General features: G+C 47.7%; 1 protein-coding gene across 1 annotated transcript in view; it reads left to right on the forward strand.

The window, feature by feature from the left end:
* The first annotated feature begins 3,508 nt into the window (after nt 1-3,508).
* ARPC2 (actin related protein 2/3 complex subunit 2) overlaps nt 3,509-18,350 on the forward strand; it is a 35,148-nt gene continuing 20,306 nt past the window's right edge. Inside the window, exons 1-4 of the mRNA XM_054044019.1 lie at nt 3,509-3,636; nt 14,100-14,134; nt 15,277-15,389; nt 17,909-17,954. Coding sequence (XP_053899994.1) covers nt 3,563-3,636; nt 14,100-14,134; nt 15,277-15,389; nt 17,909-17,954 — 268 coding nt within the window. The 5' untranslated portion in view covers nt 3,509-3,562. The remainder of the gene's footprint in view (nt 3,637-14,099; nt 14,135-15,276; nt 15,390-17,908; nt 17,955-18,350) is intronic.

Here is an 18,350-nt window from a genome sequence, read left to right on the forward strand (position 1 = left end):
CTTGTAGCAGTGATGGAATAAACTGCAGGTTCAAATCAAGTCTCTGGACAGCTGGGATGGGTCATTCAGTCCTTTGTTCAGAGCTTCAGTTTGTAGCAAGGTTCCTTCAGAAGTAAGAAGCAGGATTGAAAACAAAATGGAGAGCTGCTGCTGCCTTTTATAGTCCTTTTGCCATGTGGCTTGTGCTTTCTTTGTTCCAACCACAAGCCATCCAGCACACGGCCTGGAAAAACCGTAGAGTTCTGTCCATAGGCATGTCCCTGCCTGCCTTGCTGAGTCACAAGGCGTATCTGCCTTCTCTCAGTGGGTCAGTTATATAGCTGATGGGCCTTAATGAGCCATCAAGCAGGCTAGGCAGTGCTGATGCCAAATTGTCTGGGGTGTCACCCAGAAGCATAGCACAAGTTTGAAATACAGACAGTCTAGCGCCAATACTTATAACTTTAAATACAAAAATGATCCATGCACCCAGATAGCATCATCATAACCAGCAAATCATAACCTTCTCATGGACACCTTACGTGACCTCCTTTGTACACGATTTGGTGCCACTGTATGACCTTGGTGGCAACAATGATCTATTCGGTCACAGTTCAAGTCAATAACATCACAACTGCCCAGACAGTGCTGTGCATCTGGGATCCAGGCACCCTCATGGGTTTATGGGCACTCATCTGGATTCTGTGCACACTAGAGGCCCAAATGAGCAGTGCAGATAACACACAAAGTGCAATCAGTGTACTAAGGTGAACTGCGCGCTGGGGATACTAACAGATTCTGTATGGGACTCACTGGTTTGATGTATCCCACCTACACACTCATGGTTATTTCACATAAGAGGACAAAATTCTGACTGCTAAGGAGTTACTCTTTTTGATCAAATGGTAGGTGCTGCCAGTCCTGGGATCAATCCACACCTTCTCCTGATTCAAATCTCTCTAGGAACATATTTATCATGATCCCCACAGTAAATGAGTCAACACTCACATTTGTCTGTTTTACTGACAATTATTTTCCATGTAACTAAACGAAACAAAACATCTATTACCTGGATCCCTGCAGTACTTGGCAATCAGGGGACCCATGTGGTTTCTCTGCACACGAGTGAAGCTTGTGTGCTCGCACTGATTCTGTGCACGCCAGCAGGTGCAAGCATTAGTGAAGTTTGTGTTTGTTGTGTGTGCAGCAACGCAGATTGTACTCTCTGCACACAAACAGGTAATTTGCATTACTGTGGCTTCTGCACAATCCGGTTTTTGGTGGATCTCATGGTCTGTACCCTAGGGCAGCTTCTGTGCACAATCAGATTCTTGGTGCAGGACTTGTGTACTCATGTCAAGATGAATACATGGATAGATACTGTATGCATATACATTTGACTGAGTCCTGGGCACACAAGTGAACGCACTGAACTAATGCAAATCCTGTGCATAGGTACAGATCCCATGCACTAATGCAGACCCTGCATGCTTAATTGTGATGCCATACAAACAAGAATTTGTGCACTATTCGGGATTCTGTGCACACAAGCAGATGTGTGCGCTAATGTGGAGCCTGTGTGCTAATTGGGATCCTATGCACACACAGAGATCCTATGCCCACAAGCAGATCCCAGGCACTAAGGTGGATCATGCATGCTAATTGGATTTCTGTGCCCACAAGCAGATCCCATGCACTAATGCAGATCCTGTAGGCTAACTGGGATATCATGCAAACAAGCCGATCCCATGCATTAAGGCGGATCGTAAGAACAGCCATACTGGGTTAGACGAATGGTCCATCTAGCCCACTATTTTGTCTTCCAATAGTGGCCAATGTCAGGTGCTTCAGAGGGAATGAATAGAACAGGGAATCATCAAGTGATCCATCCCCTGTCATCCACTCACAGCTTCTGACAGTCAGAACCTAGGGACCCTCAGAGCATGGGGTTGCCTCTGTGACCATCTTGGCTAATAACCAGTGATGGACCTGTCCTCCATGAACTTATCTAGTTCTTTTTGGAACCCTGTTGTAATTTTGGACTTCACACCAACCCTGGCAACGAGTTCCACAGGTTGACTGTGCGTTGGGTGAAGAAATACTTCCTTAGGTTTGTTTTAAGCCTGCTGCCTGTTAAATCATTAGGTGACCCCTGGCTCATTTGTTATGTGAAGGAATAAATAACATCTCCCTATTCACTTTCTCCACACCAGTCATGATTTTACAGACCTCTATCATATCCCCCCTTAGTCATCTCTTTTCCAAGCTGAAAAGTCCCACTTTTTTTAATCTCTCCTCATACGGAAGCTGTTCCATCCCCCCAATCATTTTTGTTGACCTTCTTTGCACCTTTTCCAATTCTAATATATCTTTTTGAGATGGGGTGACAAGAACTACACTCAGCATTCAAGATGTGGGCATGGATTTATACAGAGGCAGTGTGATATATTCTGTTTTATTATCTATCCCTTTCCTAATGGTTCCTAACATTCTGTTCATTTTGACTGGGGCAGCAAGATGTTGTCAGAGAACTAACCACAATGACTCCAAAGATCTCTTTCTTGAGTGGTAACAGCTAATTTAGACCCCATCATTTTGTATGTGTAGTTGGGATTATGTTTTCCAATGTGCATTACTTTGCATTTATCAACATTGAACTTAATCTGCCATGTAGTTGCCCAGTCACCCAGTTTTGTCAGATCCCTTTGTAACAATTCATAGTCAGCATTGGAATTAATTATCTTGACTAATTTTGTATCATCTGCAAATTTTGCACCCTCGGTTTACCCCTTTTTCCAGACCATTTATGAATATGTTGAACAGCGCTGGTCCCAATACTTCTCCATTCTGAAAACTGTCCATTTATTCCTACCTTTCGTTTTCAGTCTTTTAACCAGCTACCAATCCGTGAGAGGACCTTCCCTCTTACCCCATGATCGTTTACTTTGCTCAAGAGCCTTTGGTGAGGGACCTTGTCAAAGGCTTTCTGAACATACAAGTACACAATATCCACTGGATCCCCCGTGTCCACGTTTCTTAACCCCCCCCGCCCTCCCCCCAAATTCGAATAGATTGGATCCTGCACAACCCATCCCCTGCACTAATCAGGCTCTTGTAGGCTCAGACCCCATGCACTAATTCGGATTCTGTAGGCTAGCGGGGATCCCGTGCACTAATTCGGATTCTGTAGGCTAGCGGGGATCCCGTGCACTCATTCGGATTCTGTAGGCTAACCGGGGTCCCGTGCACACCAGTATATCCCGTGCACTAATTCGGATTCTGTAGGCTAGCGGGGATCCCGTGCACTCATTCGGATTCTGCAGGCTAACCGGGGTCCCGGCCTCCAGCCCCACACGCGCCCCACGCGCACGCGCCGCCCGCCACTACCGGCCTAGGGGTCGCGCGCCGCTGCCCGCCTCCGAGCGGAAGTGACGCGGGAGGGGGCGGGGCACAGAGCGGAAGCGGCGGCGCAGGCTCGGGCGGGTCCCCGGTGCGCGCAGCGGGCTCGGCTCCCTCCCCGGCCTCGGTCCCTGAGACCCCCCCCGCCCCGTCCCGTCGGCTCCCGGCCCCCCGCGGCCCCGCCATGATCCTGCTCGAGGTCAACAACCGCATCGTCGAGGAGACGCTGGCGCTCAAGTTCGAGGGCGCGGCCGCCGGGTGAGGGGGGGCCCCGGGCTGGGGGGGGGCGCCGGGTGAGGGGGGGCCCCGGGCTGGGGGGGGGCGCCGGGTGAGGGGGGGCCCCGGGCTGGGGGGGGGCTCGGAGGGGGGCGGGTGAGGGGGGTCTGGGGGGGCGCCGGTCTGAGGGGGGCGGAAGCGGGGTCCGGGGGGGGGGGGGCCCGGGCTGGGGGGGGCCGGGTGAGGGGGGGCTCGGAGGGGGGCGGGTGAGGGGGGTCTGGGGGGCCCCGGGCTGAGGGGGGCGGAAGCGGGGTCCGGGGGGGGGCGGGTGAGGGGGGGCCCCGGGCTGGGGGGGGCCGCCGGGTGAGGGGGGGCCCCGGGCTGGGGGGGGGCGCCGGGTGAGGGGGGGCCCCGGGCTGGGGGGGGGCTCGGAGGGGGGCGGGTGAGGGGGGTCTGGGGGGGCGCCGGTCTGAGGGGGGCGGAAGCGGGGTCCGGGGGGGGGGGGCCCGGGCTGGGGGGGGCCGGGTGAGGGGGGGCTCGGAGGGGGGCGGGTGAGGGGGGTCTGGGGGGCCCCGGGCTGAGGGGGGCGGAAGCGGGGTCCGGGGGGGGGGCGGGTGAGGGGGGGCCCCGGGCTGGGGGGGGGGCGGGTGAGGGGGGTCTGGGGGGGGGCGGGCGGGATCCGCGCCGGGTCCGGCCGTGCGGAGGCTCTGGCGGAGCCGGGGCAGACGCGCTGCCCGCCCGGGGTGCGGCACTTCCGCAGCCGCTGGGGCCGCACCTTCCCCGGGGCTGGGTGCGCGGCAGGCGCCGCCTCCGCCCTGTGCCCCGGGCCGAGCCCCGGCGGGCGGGGAAGGGAGGCGGCCCGGGCTCCGGCCCCGCCCGGGGGAACCTGCCCCCCCAATGTAGGGGCTGTTCTGGGGCGGAGCGGGTGGGTCTCCGCGGGGCAGCCCAAGTGCCACCTGCCCCCCGGTACCTGGGCAGTGGGGCCCGGGATTGCCTGAGCCACCGGCCCTTGGGTCCCTGGGTGTGAGCCCCGGAGCCGGGCCTGGCTCAGGTAGACCCTGGCAGGCAGCAAGGGCACCTCTAGGCCCGCTCCGCACACCGCTCTCCTCGTGTGGGTGAGGCGAAAGGGGCATGGTTTGTACTGAAACTGTGTTACTGATGCGGCCCCTAGTGCGGATGCACTTATGCCGATGTAGAAGTGCTTATACCGGGGTAGCTTAGTCCCCTTCCTGTAGGGGAAGCCGCGAAACTGGTATGAGCGCTTTGATATTGGTATAGCTGCATCCGCGTTTGGGGGTTTGTTCTGCATTATACTGGTATAGTTAAAGCCGCCCCACTCTTGTCTCCACAAGGCCCTAGAAAATCAGTGTTTGCACAGAAAGTGACTAGTGCAATGTATATTTCTGAAGTGTACTTCCTGTTGGAGGAGTGGAGTTGCCAGCCCCCTTTCTGCACACTCACGGTGCATCATGCAGGAACACTTGACAGGCCCCATGTCAGGCGTGGGGGAAGGGACCTAGCCTCATGTCTCTTCCACTTCTTATCTATTCCTCTAACGTTTCTTTGAAGAGATTTGCCTTGTGTGTGCAGAATAGTGGTAACCTGTGCAAAACAAGATATGCGTCTTCCTACTCCCCCCCCCCCCAGCTTTCAGACATTGAATAGACCCTTACAAACGAACATGCTCATCTTTCATCCTTGTCCATTTGTGATAAAATAGGAATCTGGATAACCACCTAGCTTTGATCAATCCCTATTAGTTTTTGTAGGCTGTAGAGTAACTGTAGTTCTAAACAAATTGTTTTTCTCCTTACAAGCATCTAATGCAAAGAGTCTTGCCAAGACATGGCAACCACATTATACACACAGCCCTCAGCTGACTCTGTTAAAGCGCGGCTATTGCCAGGCCTGTATGGCGCAAAATATTGTCTGTGAGAAGTTCTCTCTCAAAGTTCCTCATTTGCCATGAGGCTTCATACTGAGGAGCTCTTCCTGTTGGAGGCAGCTTGGAGGACGTGTCACTGTTCTTATCTAATAAAGCTATTACAGTCGAGGTAGCAGAGTACAGCCTCCAGAAATTCTGTTGCTTTATACCACTAAAATCACCATGTTGCTCCTTCTGTAACAGTTGCAGGCCTGCAGATTTCCATTCTACTCTACAGTGAAGCACACATCTGCATTGGCCATACTTGCATGCAATACCAACTGTTTCTGGAATGGTTCTGCTTATCTCAGCGACTTGGTTTGCTGATGTGGTGTCTGCCTTTACTTTATATTAATCTAAACACTACTTTTATGTTTTTAAAAATGAATCAAATAGACTTAATTTCTGTATAATCTTTGTCCCTTGGTCATGCTGATATAAGAGAAGAAGTTGTAACTTCTGCATTTTTTCCCCTAGCTGATACTAAGGCACTCTTGTCCAGGCAAGCACAGGGCCAAGACAAGGATCAGAAACATGTAGGGATGTATTTTTCAAGCTGTCATGTTTCTTATAAGTCATATGGAGTGGGTTTCAGTCTATGCCTTTATTAATTTGAGATCTCAAAATGAGTTCCATTATTCAAAGTCAAACCACAACTCTGGGGTGTATCCTTTTGGAAAATGGATGATTGTCCACAATGATATCTTAAGACCTTGGGGTGGCACAGGTAGCATTTGCTTTATGCCATTTTAGCTATTGTTTTTTTGGGGTATATCTTGGGAACCATTGCAGGGTGGTCATGATGAGGGAAAAATCGTGGGAATTCAGTAACAGGAACAAATCAAGTCTGGACATCTTACCTGAAATAATCATCGTTTTCCCCCTTTAGTCCAAATAACCTGAATTGAGCAAGTGTGTGGTGAGAGCGGACAGACTTGAACATACCCGCTATCATAGAGGCAGTTATGTGTAATGTTTAGAACACAGGACTGGGAATCGGAAGGCATGAGTTGTAGTTCCAGCTTTGCCACTGACTTGCTATAGGTCCTTGGTCTTGACACTTAACTTAGCTCTGTTTTCCCAGGTGTAGAACAGGGATGATATCAACCTTGTGTAAAACTTTCAGAGCCTCGGATGAAAGATACTTTGCACTTTTATAGAATTATATTAGAACTTACTTCTGAAAGTTTAAGATCTGTTTATAGTATCATTGGTGTACCTAGCTGGGCAGCAAGCTCCCTGCTCTGAGAAATGCACTGTGTAAAGGTGTGATCCTGCAGACTGAGTTCCATTTACGCCTGTGGAAATTACCAATGTGATATTAATCTGTCTTTTAGATGCCTAGCACTTCACAGGATAGGGCCTTATATGTCTCTCTTAAACGAATCTTTCCTTTCCTCTGAAGGTTTTAAATTCTTGCTAAGAATTTACTGATCTGGTTTCATATATTGCTGAGCTCTTCATTCTGTCTCCCACTCGAACCATGAGAGCTGCCAAGTTGAATGAGGTTCTTGATGGTTCATTGCATCCACCCACCAGTATGCAAGAATCCCAGAATGTCAAGTCCTGGGTGTTCTTTATAAAGAAAAACCCATGAAAATGATGGAATCTATGACTCCTTTGGCAGCCATGACAAAAATGCAGCCATACCATCTTTAATGTTGGGTTTATAGGCCTTTAAAGCTGTAGCCACACAATTTATTACCCTTATTACTTCATACATGTCACTTTAACTCCTTTGTTGCTGGACACTGTCGCATCTTCTGCAGCAGAACGCTTCAGCATTTGTGCCCTACGGTGAGAAAGCAGCCCTGGGAGTAAAAGTGGTTACCGTTAACTATTTGCGTTTGTCCTCTCACCTTTAAAATGGTTTTAGAACTATTGGAACTCTGCAGGATGTCGTGGTTGGGAGTGTCTGACATGCTTCTGTTGAATAGTTTAAATCATCTTCGTTATATTGTCTTAAATCATTTTAGCAGGAATTGCAGCAGAACCAGGTTGTCCGATTTGAGTGACCTATCCGTTTAGAATGTAAGCTTCTCCAGGCATGCACCATGTCTTGAACAGCACCGAGCACACTCTTGGTGGTTAATACAGAAAAATGTGGGTGCTAGCCAGAGAACTAAATGTGTAGCCAAAGGTAGATATCAAATTGATGGCTTAGATCCCCATGCTGTCCAGGGAAGCCTTGCAAGAGGTGACTGGAGAAGTGGATTTTTTAAGCCTGGACTTAACTTAACAATTGGTTCTCTCATGGAGTCCCCCAGCAGACAGCACAAGGCCAGCAAGGTGAATGCTTGCAGTGTGGCTGCTGCGAACCAGAAAGGAAGTGCGTGTGGTTATGGTGCTGTATGTGATGGAGCAAGGCTCCAGCTACATTTCTTTGACTGTGCCATGTCCCAGTACTCTTAATACACTGAACTTCTGTCGTGCCTTTCAGCCAAGGAGCTCAGAGCATTTTATGAACAAATCTCACACCAGGTTCATTTCTCCACCTTATAAATGAGGGGAAATGCTAGGATGGAGAGGTGACGTGGCCAGAGTCAATGTGTCAGAGCTAGTAATAGAATTCAGAGCCCCTGACTCCCAGTCTCCTGCTCTAACCAGTGGACCAGGCCTCCTTGCTTTGATCCTTCCCTAGGTGTAATGCAGGTCATTGTAAGCTGTATCAGGCATCATGAGACGCTATCTTACCCCTCTCGGGTAAACCTGTACATAGACTCCAGTGATTGCAAAGTGATGCTCTGTCCTTTAAGGCAGCGGTTCTCAACCAGTGGTCTGCAGCCCCCTGGGGGTCCACGAGCCTTTTCAGGGGGTCGGTGGGGCCCCACTGCTGAAACCCCGAACCCCGGTGGGGGGCCCCCCCGGGGCTGAAGGCTCAAACTCCCCCCTCCCCCCACGGGGCTGAAGTCAGGAGCTACATGGGGCTGAAGCCCCATCCCTGGCACCTCCCCATGGGCTGAAGCGGGGGATGGTGTGGGGCTGAAACCCTGAGCTCCCCTTCCCTCCCTGAAGTCAGAGCGACAGGGAGCTGAAACCCCAAGTTTCCCCCAACCCCCTCCCACTGAAGACGGGAGCAGCAGGGCTCAAGCCCTGAGCCCATAGGCAGAGTTCAGGGGGCATGAGGGTGTTCTCCCCCCCCCCCCCAAACGGCAGTGCCTTACCTAGAGTGGGGCAGTCCTGGGGGCACCCACTCTCTGGCCAGATCCTAGGCGGGAAGCCAGAGCCAGGCAGTGGGGGGCAGCTGCTCCTCTGGTTGGTGGTGCTGTGGAGTGGGCAGCCGTGGCATTCTCCCATCTGCTGCTGGTGCCAGGGTTTGCGGCTGCTGCTCAGCTCCCAGCCCCCTTTGACTGCTCCCGCAGCCGGTCAGGATTACCCATGCGGGGTCCCAGCTCTGGGACTGGCAGAGCCCTCGGGGAGCAGCCACTGGCACACAGCCCCTGACAGGTGGGTGGCCTGCTGAGATGAGGTTCAGGTGGTGCTCCCTCCCTGGACCCTGCTGTGCAGAGCTGACCCGAGCCCTGCCCCTCTCTCCCCCCCCAATAGAAGTCAAACTACACCTATGTCAGGAGCCCTGAGTCATCCCCCGCTGGGCCTTGGAGTTTTATAGCATGTTGAGGGGGGCCTCAGAAAGAAAAAGGTTGAGAACCCCTGGTGTAAGGCTTTATGCTTTGAAGAAATTTTTATCCTTCAAAGTTGGAGATTAGAATATCTGTGCATTGCATAGCTCTGCCAGTACCTCACTGGCCTTCGTTGTTTGGTCCAGGCATTTTAATTGTGAGCCGTGATGCTCTAGTCAGACTATCTGCGATTACTAGCCAAGTCTGCATTTGCACGGGCTCTTGATTAATATAGAAGATGAGGACAGTTTGAACAAGATTTATAATTATATCTTTCCTCTCTTTTTAAAAATTAATTCTTGTTACATGTGGCTGCGAACATTTGTAGCCTGAGTAATGAAGCTGAGGAACTTGGCACTTGTCCGAGTCAAAACTGAGGAAGTGCTGTCAGATGAGGATTTGCTGTTACGTGCATGTTGGAAGCTGCAGATCTTCTTGAAGCTATAGTTCTGCTAGGGGTGAAAAATCAGATTTGGACTTCAACATACATTAAGTGGAGTTAATGTAACATGCTTATAGACGAGCCAATGTAATAATCTTCTAGAAAAACCAGTTGATGAAGGAAGTTGAGCAGGAAGAAATTGTACCTGCCAGAACCCTCTTTTGTATTCTTGCATCTAAGCACAGAGCAGATGTTCTTGATGTGGGGTTTAGTGAGTATTTGATTGCATGTGTGTGGTTTGGACTTTATTAATATTAAGGTTGTTGGGAAATGGGCAACTGCCTTTGGTAGGAACTGCTGCCATTTTAGGTTCAGGGTTCAGATGGATTTGTCAATCAGGTCTGTCTTGTATTTAGATTTGGTAACAAAAAGGGAGCTGATTGAATTATTTTTGGTGTGGGAGCCTTTTTTCTTTGTCTTTTAGGACAGAAGGTAGCAAAAAGAAAGATTGTTGTATTTTCGCAGTTCAGGTGAACTTGAGATAGCAACATAGGGATAAAGAGGAGCTCATTATTCACCTTAGCAGAAGACGGTGTACTGTTTGAAACCTTGCGGTTGTGGAAAAACTAGACAGGCTGACATCAGAGAGAGCTGTGTTCATTGGGGATAAGTGAACTCCAGTTCAGTGCCAAATTGAGTAAACTTGATTTTGAGGAACATGGTTCCACAATTTGAAGAGCTGCAGCGGGCAATACATGTTTACAGGCCCAGGAAGGGAAAGCTGATGGTGGAAGAGCAGGATGCAGCGAGAGAAGGTCTTGGGTGGATGATGTGGTATTCTCCATGGATCAAAAGGACTATTCATCCACAAAGACATGAGCAGAGGGTTGTAGGGGCTGGGCTACCATGGTTGCATACCTCCAGTAATGGAGATGCCACAGAAGAAGAAGGTTCCACAGTGCAGGCCACTTGGATATGCAAACTGAGGTTGCAATGATTCTGTAGGTACTATACTGCTCGCTCTTGTAGTTGGGAATTTAAAGGAATCCCTTACTTAAGCAATGTGATGTATTTAAATGTAAGACTCTGAAAGGAGCTTTTATAATGGATTTTGCCAGTAAAGGTTTCAGAGTAGCAGCCGTGTTAGTCTGTATCCGCAAAAAGAACAGGAGTACTTGTGGCACCTTAGAGACTAACGAATTTATTAGAGCATAAGCTTTCGTGGACTACAGCCCGCTTCTTCGGATGCATATAGAATGGAACATATATTGAGGAGATATATATACACACATACAGAGAGCATGAACAGGTGGGAGTTGTCTTACCAACTCTGAGAGGCCAATTAATTGCCTCTGTATGTGTGTATATATATCTCCTCAATATATGTTCCATTCTATATGCATCCGAAGAAGCGGGCTGTAGTCCACGAAAGCTTATGCTCTAATAAATTCGTTAGTCTCTAAGGTGCCACAAGTACTCCTGTTCTTTTTGCCAGTAAAGTGCAGGATAAATGCTGGATGCACCTCATCATCTGTATGACCCACACTAGTGATCCAGCTACTTTACCTGTTATATTTGGAGCCCATTTTAAACCAAGAGTGTTGTGTGAGCACCTCCAATCTAATCCCGTTTCCAGTTGCTTGTATACTTCTGAAACTTTTATCTGTGGGGATGAAATTTTTTTAGACTTGATCTCTAAGTTGAAATCTGGCAGGGAAACTCGTTGAGAAATGCCTGTGAGTATTTCTTTTTCTACAGCTGTTTAGGGCAAGGTGCAAAGTAAATGGGTAGGGGCTCTACTCCCTTCTTAAGCAAAGTCTTTGCCTCGTTCACTGCACGTATTGTGTATAACATACTTTCCCCGACTCTGGTCCAGCATGCACAAGAGTAGTATACAGTAGCAGAAGATGTTACACTTATAGGTAAGGTTCTAGAAAATACTATTTCTCTGAGCTTGGCAAATGGTGTGTGATCATGTAATTAAAAACTGTTGTGTTACCTATGCATGAGAGGGCAGAGTTAAGGTTGCATGTGCATCCTTAACTTTAGTATTTCCTGATTCTGGGGTGTTTAACTGTACCACCTGAAAGTTCCCTACTTGGGACTTTGCTGAAATATTGCTAGTCCGTGCTGTCTTTTACATTCGAGTGAATGTAATGCTCACAAAAACAAACGGATGCACTGTGCATTCCTTGCCCATGCCTTATTACTGCTCTATCCCTCTGCATTAATTCCTATCAAAGAATAACCTATTCATGGCTGTGGTGTCAACAGAATACTTGGGGGAGGTGCTATGCACATTATTCACAATGTTTTGCTCCTGGCCACTAGGACCCCTTTGCTATTATGTTCATGGACCTCCCTTGAGCAGAACCACCCTGCCAGTCGCCTTAAATTGTGTGATGAGTTGAAATGCACCAGTGGAATTTTTGTTTATCTGCTGTGGGCTGATACCCAGGAGCAGAGATTAATTTGATGTGACTTGGGAACTGCTCCCTACTCCAGAGCAGAAGTTACAATACAGACGCACGCGCCTTGTGAAGTGGAGTGGGAAGCAACTTCCAAAGACCCAGCTGGGAGCAGAGATTAGAGAGAGAGGTCAGCAAGTAATAGTGATTTTTAAGCTAAAAGATCTGCCCCAAGGCAGCGTGCATCACTTCTTCCAAGTGCTGTGTTATCTTTGCTGCTGCAGCAGTGCAAAAGATTGAGACTCTCCAGTTTTGTAAAGAAGGAGGCTATTGCCTTTCACAGCTGCTAACTTACAGAAAGAAGCGAGGGCTCATCATCGTGGCATTGCTAGTACCAGTGAGGGCTGGATAAGCCCACCAGATCCACCTGCACTTAGACCTCAGCCTCGGGATAAGTGCCTCTCCTATCCCAGCAAAGCAATTATATGAATTACACTCAGCCCTAGCTCTAATGCCTTTCATTGCATCAGTCTTGCTGTAGGTCTGTGCTGAGCTTGGCACACCTTGCTGCATTCCTGGGGCTCCACTGCAATGATTGAAATGGAGCTGTCTGCAAACAGAGCAGATGGCAGGGCAAAGCAGTGGCTTTTATCATGCAAAAAACCCATTAACATTGTTCGGTTCTGAAACAAGGGATGAAAACAAATTCCAAACCACTGCTCTCTCTCTCCAGCCTTTCTGTAATTTCCCTGATATGCCAAGGTGTGCCTAGCATCTGCCAGTGTGTTCTTGCCGACAGTGAGCAAGATTCAACAAAAGATCAAACACCTAGAGTGGGGCAGCCTGGTTGTGACCACGGACACCCTGAAAGACATGTTTGTGTAGATGCCAGCTTGATTTATTTGCTGAATTGGGCCTTTTGCACCTTGCACCCAGTCCAGTAGTGGCTGCTAGATTCTCTTTTTAAAATTAGCAGACATATACCACAAAATGGGCAAACTGTCAATCCCCAAATTGTATGCAGTAGTGTTGTAGCTGTGTCCGTCCCAGGATATTGGAGAGACAAGGTGGGGGGAGTTAATATCTTTTATCGGGCCTACTTTTGCTGTTTAGAGCTCTGTGTAAGCTCGAAAGCTTGTCTCTCTGACCGACAGATGTTGGTCCAATTAAAGATATCACCTCCCCCACCTGGGCCCTCTAATCTCCAGATTGTTTATCTTGTTTGTCCTCTGTAGAATTCCCTGCCCATACCTTACTACTACCTTTGTATTTCTTCCCATCAGAGAATGCCACCTTAGTGGCTATGGTTTCAACAGCACCTCTCAGGATGCAGAGGCAGCAAGCAAACCACTTATCATGGATCATAGCAAGTTCACCCTTCAAAAACGCTCAATTCCATCAGAGTAGTTAGTGCCAGTTTAACTCCATCGCCTGGAGAAATGCAGCCTTTCAGGATATTGTTGTTAGGCTTTTAAGCTTAGAGCATATGAACGTAAAGTGAAATATTTTAAACATTTATATTTGTTTGGGATCCTAAATTACAAACTGAATGCCTGGATACAGTTTAAATTTATATGATGAAACACCCATTTGAAAAGCTTCCTGTTCTGTTCACCCACCAGGATCCACGCTTAGAGGAAGGGTCTTTCTGTGGCATCGCTAACACCTAAAGTACTGTAGGGGCCGCAGTTCCCTGCCATGCTTTACATGGTTATGATGATGTCCATGCTTGCCGGGGGACCACTGACTCCGGAACTGTCATCTCGGGAGGCTAAAAATAAATAAGTTTTTTGTTTTCAAAATGCATTTCTTAGTAATGTTAAGGCTACGCCCGCATTGTGAATTGCTTAGGATCTCAGACTCCGATGCAGAATTCCGGTATCTATTAATAGACTATGAATAATATCATACTAAAATGGCAAGATTGTTTTCAAAAGCTGGGTCACAGTGAGAGTGATGGGGAGATGGCGAAGTACAGAACTCATGTCAGTAACATCTTTCCTAATTGAATAGTATTAAGGAGTTATACAGTTGGGGCTTTCAGAAAAAGCCATTTCTCCTAATCAGAAATGTGGACATGTGGCTTTTTAAAACGAGTACACCAATGTTTCTGTACAATTTTAAGGGGGCTGTGATTTGATTTTTGACATCCAATGTTTTCTATTCTTTAGGAACAAACCAGAGGCAGTAGAAGTAACATTTGCAGGTACGTTTCACAACATTTTCATCTCCTTTAAAAAAGTCAAGCTTGTCTGGCCTGACTGTCGCAATGTCTGGTGTACTCAAATTCGCCTAGCACCACATGGAGAGGTTTGTTTAATTGACAAACCTGCGCCTTTATGTGCATGTGCCACGCAGTATATTTAGTAGGCATTCCTGTTGGCTGAATTATTTAAAGAACTGTGCTTGGAATTGGTTCAGCTCTTTTCTCCATCCATCCTCCTCACCTGATGCACTCGCCGATGACAATGAATTAAATGTCACAGCACTTATAAAGTGAATGAACTAAATGGTTGTAACTTGTTTCCCCTATGTGCCAGGATGTTTCATGCCCATAATGGCATGTGTAATGAGGTATGTAACACCCATCTGGATACAGCAGATAGGAGTCTGATTTAGGATGATAAGCACTCCAATGGCAAAGATAAACTGAAAGTCTGTTCCCTGTAGCTTAGTCTCCAATGAGATGGGATTTGATTTGAAAACTATAAGCGAGTATTCATTGTGCAGTTCAAATTTTAGATTCCAATGACCAGTTAGAGTTGTACTGCTCTGTGGAGAAACCCAGCTTAAACAGAGCTTTTAAATTAAACAAAACAGAGGCCATACAGCCCATTCTGCCTTCTGAACCAAAGCGGGGAGCCTAGAAAGAAAACTGCCCAGGGACTCTGCTACTGCACTGACCGCTTTCTGCTTAACCGTGTCCTGCTGCTTTTCTGGGTTTCGAATTCCCCACATAGTGCAGTGTGTGTCAGACATGTGGGTGCTAATGGTAACCCTCAAGCTGAGTGGAGAGACAAAAGTTAACCATCCGAGAGAGCTCTTCATCTCAATATGCTTGTATGGATTAAGGATGTGGCACATTTGTCAGTGATAGTTGAAACAAGACTGGGCTAAACTTTAACTTGGGATGCAAAGTTGTCAGGGATCCTTGTAGTCTTTGTTACTGATCTCCAGTATTCCTCATAACTTTCCTTAATTACAGACTACTGTGCTCGAGGGCCCAGTAATATGGGAGATCTTTATACCATACAGTTCCTATTTTGAAAAACGTTTACGTTATACAATGCTTTGGAACGAAGAAATTACGTGACTTCCTAACCTCCCTCTCCTCTGCTTCTGTCCAAGATTTCGATGGAGTCCTTTATCATATTTCCAACCCCAATGGAGACAAGACGAAAGTGATGATCAGTATTTCTCTGAAATTCTACAAAGAGCTACAGGAACATGGTGCAGATGAGGTGAGTGGCTGAAATTCTGGTTTTCCCTTTCTTCCTGGGATTCTAGGCCCTGGTCCTGCACACGCTTTCTGTTGTGTGTACTTAACTTGACTACCGTGAGGGGTCCCACTGACTACAATGGATCAAGATACTACCGAGGCCCTGTGGGTTAGAAAAGTGTCTGTAAAGTTGCACCATGTAATAGACACTGTGTTACTCCCATCGCCAACACAGCGTGCACACAATTCTGGAAGAACAGGCTAAATTCTGTTCCTATCGATATTTGATAAGTTCCAGTTACGGAGCTTTTGTTTCTGATGAAAGCATGAGAGGTAGAAGAGCACAGCTGATTTTTCAGATTCCCCTAATGGCGTGTAGGGCACCGGCAGTTAGAAATATCCTCTTGTAAACTGAACTCACTTGCTAAGGAAGTCACAGTGTGAATAAATATGGAATCCCACAGTGTTGCTTTTCTTATTCTAACCACACTTTAAAGCAAATGGAAGGCTGCCTTTAACATGCACACGCCTTTATCTGCAGGCCGCACTGCCTCGTTCCGCTTTTGTAGCAGGTTTAGTTCCTGTTCAACTGTGCTTATGCTGCAGAGAGCCATTTATGGTAGAAAGAAAAGGCCTTTATGAACATCTGTGCGTTGTGGTTGGAAGTATGACTCAGTTCCTGAATTAGTTTTCAAATCTCCTCATGTTACCTAATGGGGTTCATGCTGCACATCTCAGCAGAGAGACATGCAGCACTTTACCTTTGGGTGTCTTCTGTTGGTTTTTCCTGTGAAAATAGGGGGAAATTGCTCATAACTCTTGGAGTTACTTACACATGACTGGAAAGTGTCTCAAACCTAGAGAATTGCAACAAGGGGAGAATTTGAATGGTCAAACAGTGCTCGAATAAGTACGATTATCTTGTTACTGCCTTCTATTGACATTAATATGAAAGTTCTGTGTAGACGCAGCTGGAGCGTCATGTTCCATCTTCACCCAAAGAGCTATGTGGGATCTGTAGTCTCTGTGGGCTGCACTTCCATGTGGAAGGTTAGGGCCTCATTTTTGGCTCCCCCAATATAGATTCTCAGTGTATTTCTTCATTAGAGGGAGAATTAAAATATTTTTTAAAATACAAATATCCGTGTTGGTTTCCAAATCACTGACTAAATCCATCACGTGCTTGTACTTGGAAAGGACAATTCCATTTTAAAATAAAATCATTTAAATAATTAGTTTGTCTTTTGCACTGTGGAGAAGACTAGATTTAGTGTCCCCTGCTGCAATTGATGGTCTCGCCAACATCCTCGACGGCATGAGGAGTGCAGAGTGGCTGTTCCCATCACAGCTTAAATATCTGCGTTGTCATCAGCCATTGCTAGAGAAATGTTGATCACTGGATGTGGGTGTTGGCATTCAAAAATCACTTAATCCTTGATGCAGAGTCCGTTAGCAGATGGGGTCAGATGAATGTCTGTTGTCTCCTGTCACACAGAATCAGGACCCCGCGCACTAGGTGGCATAATGGGACCAACTTCTGCAGCAAGCACCCCTAAATTCAGCTGCAGTGTTAATTTATTCTGTTGCTATGAAATGCTTCTCATGCCCAACTTCCTCACAGACATGCCCAGCTGCAGCTCATAGTTGAAAATAGTCATTGATGTGAAATTCAGCACCGATTACTTTTGAAGATAGGTTCTTTCGCTATGCTGTCTAGGTGGCTCAGTTCCTGGGATGTTATCCAAACGGCTTGGCACAGAACCTCCCTCCCCCAGCCCCATATGTGCCAGGGAATGGGGGCGAGGAAGGATTGGCTTGTAGCTGGCGTCAATGGGTAATCTCCCTCGCTCCTGCACTGTTCTTTAGCTTCTATGCTTCTGGTTCGCCCCTTCCTCTCTGGTTGCCCAGCCCCTGCTGCCTGACCCATGGAACCGCGGAAGGATCATGCATTGTAATCAGAGGAACTGCAGAGCAAGGTGTGGGTGCAGGCCGAGGAGATAGAAAACAAAAACAAAATGGTGAATTTTGCACCTTGGAATCACAACATCCCCAGAGCGCTACTTGAGATGAATGAGGCAGTTCACATCTCTTCGAGCTATTGTCTGCAGAGAGCCTGAAGCAGGCAGGTGTTACTGAATTGATTTAGGCTTAATTCAGGTTTTGAAGATTATCTCTGCCACCGTAAAGGCTAGACCTTTTTTAAAAGGAAAGTTTTGATTCTGGACAACCATTCCGCACCAGAGTCCGTGGCTGAGGAACCATAGCCTACACAGGAGGCCTGTCCAGAGCATAGGTGGAAGCTAGTTCTGTAAAACATGGAAGCCTGAGACTAATTTTCAGTGAGGCCAGCCACCGGTTGGTTGAGGCTCTGCATGCGGAAGCCCATAATTGGGGGTTCTGGCTGAAGACCAGATGTGGCCTAAACCAGTGTCCAGATAGCTGATGCAGGGCCTTTGAAAAAAGGGAGAAGGTGTTCGGGAAAAGAGCAGGATGTGCTGGAAGGGAAAGACTTATGCTGCCGATGTTTTGTCTGTTTCCTAGTTATTGAAGAGAGTGTATGGAAACTTCTTGGTAAACCCAGAAGCAGGTAAGCCTGAATATAATTAATTTTTTTTTTAAAATGTGTGCAGACGGCAACGATGACTCTCTTGCTGCTTTATAAATGAGGTTCCGATGAGCACTGCGCTTTGACACAGTTGGGCTCTTAGTACAAATGAAAGGCATTTACAACAAACCAAAAAAAAAAAATCAAGGTGGGCTGAGTACAGCAGGGCAGTTTGTTTGCAGCAGAGACTATAATTCTTGATTCCACCCCCGAGAAAGCCTCCGTTCCTCACAATAGGGATTTTTGTTCTGTGTGATGAGACTGACAAGCATTTAATGAGATTCAGAAAACCATGGTTACTTGTAACTACCTCTCTTCCTACTCACTCATTACCAAATTTAGGAGCAGGAACTACAGAGCCATCGCTTCTGCCTTTGA

The sequence above is a fragment of the Malaclemys terrapin genome, chromosome 11 (assembly GCF_027887155.1).
Source record: "Malaclemys terrapin pileata isolate rMalTer1 chromosome 11, rMalTer1.hap1, whole genome shotgun sequence".
NCBI classification, from domain to species: domain Eukaryota; kingdom Metazoa; phylum Chordata; order Testudines; family Emydidae; genus Malaclemys; species Malaclemys terrapin.